General features: G+C 36.3%; 1 protein-coding gene and 1 non-coding gene across 2 annotated transcripts; both read right to left on the bottom strand.

Annotated features, from left to right (window-relative positions):
- Positions 1 to 2,648: 2,648 nt before the first annotated feature.
- On the bottom strand, positions 2,649 to 5,869 carry rps3a (ribosomal protein S3A). The gene is made up of 6 exons (XM_059554013.1): positions 5,721 to 5,869; positions 5,095 to 5,198; positions 4,618 to 4,805; positions 3,564 to 3,772; positions 3,029 to 3,138; positions 2,649 to 2,824 (listed from the first exon to the last, which is right to left on the bottom strand). The coding sequence occupies exons 1-6, from the start codon at positions 5,780 to 5,782 to the stop codon at positions 2,694 to 2,696; spliced, it is 804 nt and encodes a 267-aa protein (XP_059409996.1). The 5' UTR covers positions 5,783 to 5,869; the 3' UTR covers positions 2,649 to 2,693.
- On the bottom strand, positions 4,876 to 4,945 carry LOC132144357 (small nucleolar RNA SNORD73). The gene has a single exon (XR_009434348.1). It is a non-coding gene; the product is annotated as a small nucleolar RNA SNORD73 (small nucleolar RNA).
- Positions 5,870 to 8,448: the final 2,579 nt, after the last annotated feature.

Below are 8,448 nucleotides of genomic sequence, written 5' to 3'. Positions count from 1 at the left end.
CACAATAAGTGATGTTATAATAGAGATATAATGTATAAATATAAATAACTATTTTTGGGAATGGAAACCATATTGTGGAAACTACACATGAGCCAGTGATCCTCTGCAGCCATCTACTGGTTATAGTGGCAATATTCTGGCATTTTTATGTGTTTTGAAGCTCACCTAAATTTTGGTGAAGCCATATGACAAAATGTTTCATTGTCTGATGAAAACAAATTAAACATTGGGACCATAATTTTAAAAGCTACAGTTACAAAATCAAAACCGGCTAATCACCCAAACAACACAATACCCATAACATCTTAGGGCTGCTTTCTTCAGAATCATAGATATAGTGCCAAATACCTCAAGATGTGTTGAACCGATAAATTCTTATTCAAAAAGACTGTCTGCTTTATTAAAAGCAAAGTTGTTCCCGTTTTACAGCACGTTCAAAACCGTAAATGCACTCCAAAAAATACGACAAACATGGTAAATACTTTAGCTATGAAGAACTCAACCTGGACGAGAACAGATCAATTACACTTACAAAAATTAGATATACAGAAAGCACTTGCTTTTGTGCTCAAAATTTTGAGCTTAAAATGTGAAATAAGTCTAATTGGAGGTCGGAAAGACTGATTGTTTTTAAAAGCACAAACATAAAATTTGAAAAGTTTCAAATTGTAACCACAAAAATAAAATACTAAAAATAAAGAATTTCAATTAAAACTGTTCTATGTTCTGACATTTATTTTATCTTTGTAATGTGATAAAATTATATGGAACATGCAACCAATAAAAAAAAAAAAGGCTTGATAAGTGGTTTGTCTTCATCTGGCATCTCAGCTGAGACCTGTCCACTATGGGTGACCCTAGCTGTAGTTGTGAAGTACCAGTGGTTTAGCTCTCAACATCCAGAAAACGTGGGGAAATATGTCAACACACAGGAAACCACACAAAACATTATAACAGCCATGCAGTCAAACATTCAGAAGAGTCAAGCAACTGCAAAACAAAATGCTCGTAAATGTATATATTTAGATACTGTGATGATGAGCTTCTTTGTTCTGGGTTCTTCAGGCAGGGGCTCTTTACTGATGTCCACATGGATTGCACACTGTAGAGACAGGCTATGCCTGCTGACACAAAGGTGCTGGACACACGTCTACTGTAGAGACTGAGGCTGCTTGAATGATGTTTGGAGGGACAGCAGCTTTTTTCAAATGGCTCTCCTCCAAACCACTGGGTCTCCGGGTTTTTATAGAGATGCAGCTGTAATTTTGATCCAACCTGATTGCAGCTGTCAGTTGTGAAAGATCACAGAAGCCTTGACTCAAAGAATCCCCTCAGGTGTAAGGGAAGAGCCCTGGTTCTTCTCAGGCGATGCTTCTCCAGGAAGATGCCTAGAAAAACACTTCACAAATTCCTGAAACTTACCAAACTAAAGTGTTGTGAAGAGCTTGTAGCACATGTGATCGGGCTTCAAGGCTTCAGGAACAGTTGTGTTGATTTTTAAATGTAAACACAGATTGCTTTACTAATAAAGAATCCTGAGGCTCATTTAAATGTAGACAACACTTAATATCTGCAGCATGAGCACATGAGTTACATGTTCTATATAATTCTCAGTTGTAAATGGTTCTAAATGGTCTAAATCTAAATGGTTGTATCTCTCTATTAGTGTTATTGGATCTTAGTGCTGCGTTCGACACTATTGAACACAACATTCTTTTGCATAGACTTGAACACTTTGGTGGCATTAATGGAAGTGCATTAGCATGGTTTAAATCGTACTTATATGACCGCCATCAATTCGTAGCAGTGAATGAAGACGTATCATATTGATCACAAGTGCAGTATGGAGTACCTCAAGGCTCAGTATTAGGGCCGTTACTCTTTACATGTTACCCTTGGGAGATATCATCAGGAAACACGGTGTTAGCTTTCACTATGCTGATGATACTCGGCTCTATATTTCTTCGCGGCCCGGCGAAACATAGCTAGATGGAGCATGTAAAAATGGGGGAAAATATGATTCATAAAAACTTGACCATCTGAATAATTTTGACCAATGAGTGATGATATATGAATCATACCATTTTAAATCAGGGTTTTTACAATTGTTTTTATGTTGCATGTTCTCCTAATAATTAATCTTCATTACACAACAAAACAACTAAGATAAACAACTATGTAATCAATTATCTTTAAGAATGTTTAGACATTTGCACTGGAAAACAAAACTTACTACATGAATATATATATTTTTTTAAAGTGTGATCAAAAAGTACATTAAAGGTTAATTTTATAGTCTACTTGTTGGGAGCAGAGCTAGTCAATCCCTAATCTTTTTTCTTTTGTGAAAATTGAAGAGTAATAGAAGTTGCATTTTTTATATTGCTAATTCAACTCATTGGGTGCTCCCTAGACTATATATTTAGAGGACATATGGACGTATTGTGTTCCCTTCTTAAATTTTAGTCATTGCTAAGACCTCGAAATAACCAAAAAAAATAAATCAACCCTGAAAGTTAATGTTAATTTCTAAAAGTGCTAGAACAGATTGTAAACAGATTTTTCTGACTGGGAGATATAAAAGCATAGCATGATGTTCCAACAGGTTTGATGTGATGCATGTAAAAACAACAACAGTACACAAAGACTCAAATTTACATGTTTATTGACACCAGCTGTTTGTGTTGGGAGTTTTAGACAGACTCCTGGATGGGGGGCTCATATCCATCAGCTCTCTCCACCTTGGCCCCAGTGTCACCCTCTGCAGGTTTAGCAGCAGCACTGCTGGTTCCACCCTCACCATGCAGCTCCATCAGCTTACCAACTGTAGAAGAACAATTCAGAAATACATTAGCTCTCCAATAATTAAAATTCTCTAATAAGCAAGTTCAAATGGTTGGTTGTAGGATTTGTTAAATGGCTTGGGAATCAAAAAAGTTATTTCTATATAAACATTTAATTTAAGTTTCAATCATGAGCATAAATAAAAAAACCAAGCCATGCATGCTCATCAAACATTTCAACTTACGCTCAAACTTGGGCTTTTTCAGCATCTTAACCTTCCTGACATAGACATCATGAAGAGGGTAGATGGACTGGCAGGCCTTTTCAATGTCCTTGCCTACACTGTCAGGAATGCTACAGAAAAGAAAAGACCATTTATCACACACAACTGCATAACGGTTATAGATCAAGATTACCAACGTTTTCAGGTTAAAACCCAGGTAAAAAATGTTGTAAGCGATACTGCTAAATCTACATTACTTCAACACTCAAAAGTTATGTTAATGACACTGTATTCATGAGTCAATGTATAAAAAGTGCCACAATGACAATTAAAAATACTAATTTGACTACTTAATCTTTACAACAGCCAATAACACCCAGTATTTCAACCACACTCTTAGCCCAATTCCTGGGTCACCTTCCTGCAAAGTTTAATTCAAACACATCCACCAATAACTGTCCAGTAATTCTGAACGATTCCGGAAGGTGGAACTCCAGGAGCAGAGCCTGACTCAAAAGTGCAATGGCATGGATAATGGGGAGAACTTCATACGTACAGTTTGTTGACAACCTCCTTGAGGTCATTGGTCTGGACCTCACGGGTCATGATTTCCATCATCTTCTTGCGGATCTGACGGACCTGCTGGTGCTGAGCATAGGAAGTCTTTCTGATCTGGTTGGTGCGCTTCTTGGTGAAGCCCACGCAGAATAGACGGAGAAGATAGCCATCAGTAGTTTTCACATCGACGTGGGCCTCAATCATTGTCTAACGGGAAAGAACACAGTCCATTAGCATGTTAATACACATCTTGCACAAACAGCCAAATTCAAAGTCAAAAATTGCAACATCATGTAGATATTTTTCAGATTAGACAAATATGGAAAGAAATGGACATTTTTAAGTGACATGGTGAATAAATGTGAGAATATTTTTGGGAGAACTCTCTCACTGATCGGAAAACTTTTAAAGATGTGAAATGAAGAATCTTGCAGTAATATCTTAATACACATTCTCTTGCAGTAATATCTTAATACACACTCTCTTGCAGTAATATCTTAATACACATTCTCTTGCAGTAATATCTTAATACACATTCTCTTGCAGTAATATCTTAATACACACTCTCTTGCAGTAATATCTTAATACACACTCTCTTGCAGTAATATCTTAATACACACTCTCTTGCAGTAATATCTTAATACACATTCCAAACAAAAACACCAAAGCGGTCACACCAGACTTCAGGCATCTTCAGACACTGCAATGATCATGATGAAATGTCATGCACTGAGGAGTTTTTTTTTTTTTTAACATAAAAATCCGAAATGTAATGCTAAAAACCTGCAGCTTTAACATTTGTCTCTTTATTCAGCTAAGCGGTCACACCATGATGTATCCATCTTCCCCTGCTTACATATCTTCACCAAACTTGGAACTTTGCATTTTCATTTTTTATTTAATTTCATTCATATGAATGAAGGTAAACAGAACAAGAAATGTAGAGTGAATGCCACTTAAAGGGGTACAACAACTTTTAATTAACAGTGAGGCTTTTCTGTAATAGCAAGCACCCTACACGGAGTAAAGGCCACATGTTAATTTTGATTTACCTGCCACTTCTTGACCATGGAGCACATCTTGTCACGGGTAAGGTCCATGCCGTGGAAGTTGGTGAGGCAGTTCTTGCCCTGCACATCTTCTGTGACCAGCTTGAACTTGCGGAAGGCCACCTCGTCGTTCTGCAGATCAGCCAGACTGACCTCAAACACACGTCCCTTCAGACCATCAGAGGCAATTCCTAGATTACAAAGACACATTGTCAGATTTACTGCAGTTTGTAATGTTATGATGATCATGGATTCTATGGGAATGTCAGGTGATCTCACAACAGTAATCACAGTTTTTCATCTGGGGCCAAAACTACTGTCATCATGTATTCCCTCTGCAATACGCCACTGATTAGCATCAAACAATTGGGACACATGGCTCTTATTGTACAGCAAGATCTGCCCTTTCCCAGCAGGGTTAACATTTCATGTTAATTCTGTGTGGAAACACAGACAACCGCAAACATAGAAAGCACTTACTGGTTCCCTGAGTCCTGGTGACCAAGGTCTTGCCCAGGTTGCGGATGTTGAACATGGCTGGTGCCTTGACATCATACCAATCCTTCTTGGAGAATGGGTCCACACTGCAGGAGAAAACACGCATGTAAATACGTTTCAGAGAAACATTATGGTGCAATGAAGCCACATTTTCACAATTCAAATACGAACACGGCTTGTATTTGCTTTGGTTGTATTATCTAAAATATGAGAAAGCACTAACAAAAACTTTGAGCATCTAACATTGTGTTATAGCATGTGTTCGTTGAGTTTCAAGTCAGTGAAGTATCCTTGAAAACTAGCTAGCGCTCCCGGAGACATGTTCAAACTGAGACATCAGTTTGCGGAGCTCATTTTTTGCTGAAAACAAATACTTTATCAAATTTGTGAGACTAGTGCATTAAGAAACTGTACAGGGCCGTACAAGCACTGAGCTGAAGTTGTCAGAACACACAGCACAGGCCACAAATGAGCCAGCCAGGCTAGCAGGACAGTTACATACAATCTTTAATATATCGATCACATCCTTCATCTATAAACAACAGTTATCCTTCAGAAAGGTTTATAACAGTGTAACGACACAGTCGAAAGATTCATTTGTGACTTACATCTTCTTTTTGGCACCTTTTTTGCCACCTTTGGTCAGCCTCTTATTCTTGCCGACTGCCATGTCGAACACAGGGAGTAAAAGAGGAGGAAATGAGGAAATACCGCGAGAATTAAAGCGACAGCGAGAAAAGACATATCTCGCGGGATTTGTTTTGTGGCCTGTAATGCACAAGTGCGCCATCTAGTGTTTGCATTCGTTATTTCACTAATTGCGATATTTAAACGATATTGACTGAGAACACAATATTTTAGAATCATATTTACCTTTTTAATGATTCCTTATCTCCAAAACAATTATTTATATAGAATTTGAGAATCGCTTGCCAATGTTATGGGCGAAAAACCTAAAGGGATAGTTCTAAAAAACTTTTGATTATTTAACACAAAATGATACCCCAACAATAATTTTGTTCTACTGTTTAACATAAAACATTTTAGGGTGAACTGTGTGTGTATGCTATATTAATGCAATATTAATGCAATAGTAATGCAACTGTATTAAACCTATAATAAATTGTATTGATAGGTTCAGGGAAAATTCAATCATGTGTCTAGAGGACCCGATCATTTAATCTGTTCAGTCAAGTTTCTGTATCAATCATTAAAACAAAAAAAGAAAAAAAAGAAGGTAAATCTCAAATTCCTGTTATTATTATCATTAAATAATAATTTAGAATTAAATTAAATAATAATGGATAATTATATAATTAATAATTAATAAATAATTTAGTTTCCAAAGGCAAAACTGCACAGATGAATATCAAAATTATTTAAAAACTTTATTTTTCACACTGTTCTTTAAAATCTCAAAAACAAAAAACACACACTTTCTGTCATTCAAAATAGCTGCATAATTAAAACTGAAATTATGCATTAGCACGGGTCTTTAAGGGTCTTTATGAGACGGTGAGTGTATTCTTATATAGCACAATATAATATATATGATCTAATGATCTGTCTTAGTTTACATATATATATATATATATATACATATGAAAAATTTGAGAAATTTTGAACAATTTAATATAAATTATTATGAGTATCACAAATCTGAACTCAGACTTAGGTGAAATAACTAATTCTTTAAAGTCACATTGAAAAAGAATTAGCAACTTTTCTTGTGATGCACATATGAATGTAGTGGATCATCAAAACAGAAAAATAGTGCATGGAGGTGACTCTTTTCTATCTATTGGTTGTTGATTTGTTGTGGGCATTGCACTCAAAAATTTATGCCAGCAGGGATGGGGTTTAAGCAGAGTAAATTATTAGAGAAATCAGGAATATATACATATTTTCTCACTGCAATTACTCTACAGAACACACACACACACACACACACACACAGTTTAGTTCCACAGAATAAACAAAGTCATGGTTGGAATGACATGGGATTGAGCAAATGATGACAGAATTTTTAATAAAGTGAAAGGAACAAGAAATCATGTGGTCTCAGTATTTCAGACTATTTTATAGTCAGAAAGTTAACCAACTCCAGGGTAAGGCTAAAAGCAGCCAAATGTATTTAACATCATAAACACGTCTTTTATTCCCCACTTTCACTTTTTTTTAGGCAAGAACCAGACATAGATGGGTGTCATCTAGGGTAAATATATATATTTTTTAAATGGGACTGAATTTGTATTATTACAATTTAATAATAACGTCAGAAATGTATAATTATATAAGGTTTCCTTTCCACGATTATTCAAGCAGCGAATAAATTAAATATAGATAGTGACATTATCACTAACATTGATCTATCGCGAGTTTAAGCACTCTCAAAAAAAAAAAAACTATCGTTATAATCACTGAGGCAGTATAAACTGTGAAATGAATCTCTTACTTTGTAATACACCTGCGCTTTGCTGTTTATAGTTAGGGAATTCAGTTCACAAGAGTCCGGAATTCAGTCAGCGAACGCGCACATGCGCAACAAAACTGACGAGTTTCAGCGAGGACTCATCTGAACGCTTCTGTTTTGCCATTGCATTTCTAAAATCAACAGAATTGTGTGTGATTGGTTAAAATGCACAACACTGTAAAAACGCCTAAAATGAAATGCGGCGCAACATGACCACATCTTAAAGGTCCCGTTCTTCGTGATCCCATGTTTTAAACTTTAGTTAGTGTGTAATGTTGTTGTTAGAGTATAAATAATATCTCTAAAATTCTAAAGCTCAAAGTTCAATGCCAAGCGAGATATTTTATCTAACAGAATTTGCCTACAAAAAACGACCCGTTTGGACTACACCACTCTAGTTCCTTCAGTAATGACCTCACTAAAACAGTTTTTTGACTAACCTCCGCCCACAGGAATACACAAAAAAAGGGGCGTGGTCTTGTTGCACTCCGACGGAGAATAGGAAGAGTTGCGTTTGTGTTTGTCGCCATGTCGTTGAAACGCTGTTATTTTCATCTCGGAGTCCAATCACCTTTGTTTGGTCTTCCCACGGACGCTGTACTTAGAGATCAATGTATCAATTTATGTTTAACTCTAAAAATTATAATCCACATGTGCAGCACATTTTGCTGAGGACAGCTTCCTCAATCTCAATTAGTTTAATGCTGGATTCGCACAAAGATTATTCTTGAAAGATGGAGCAGTTCCCTCTTTGTCTGGAGAAGGCGTTGTTTATGGACCACAACCGGTAAGTGTATTTTATTATTTAAGTTGGTGCGTTTAACAGTTTCTGTAACTTATTACACAAAGGACAACGCTGTTTA

Source organism: Carassius carassius, chromosome 7, assembly GCF_963082965.1.
Source record: "Carassius carassius chromosome 7, fCarCar2.1, whole genome shotgun sequence".
NCBI classification, from domain to species: Eukaryota; Metazoa; Chordata; class Actinopteri; order Cypriniformes; family Cyprinidae; genus Carassius; species Carassius carassius.
The sequence above is the reverse complement of the archived record's forward strand: the minus strand, read 5'-3'. Positions and strand labels throughout refer to the sequence as shown.

Coding starts and splice junctions, on each gene's coding strand:
- rps3a (XM_059554013.1), bottom strand. CDS start 5,782: ATGGCAGTCGGCAAGAATAAGAGGCTGACCAAAGGTGGCAAAAAAGGT. Junction 5,199..5,720: donor AAAGGTGCCAAAAAGAAGAT/GTAAGTCACAAA, acceptor TTTCTCCTGCAG/TGTGGACCCATTCTCCAAGA. Junction 2,825..3,028: donor GAAAAAGCCCAAGTTTGAGC/GTAAGTTGAAAT, acceptor GTTCTTCTACAG/TTGGTAAGCTGATGGAGCTG.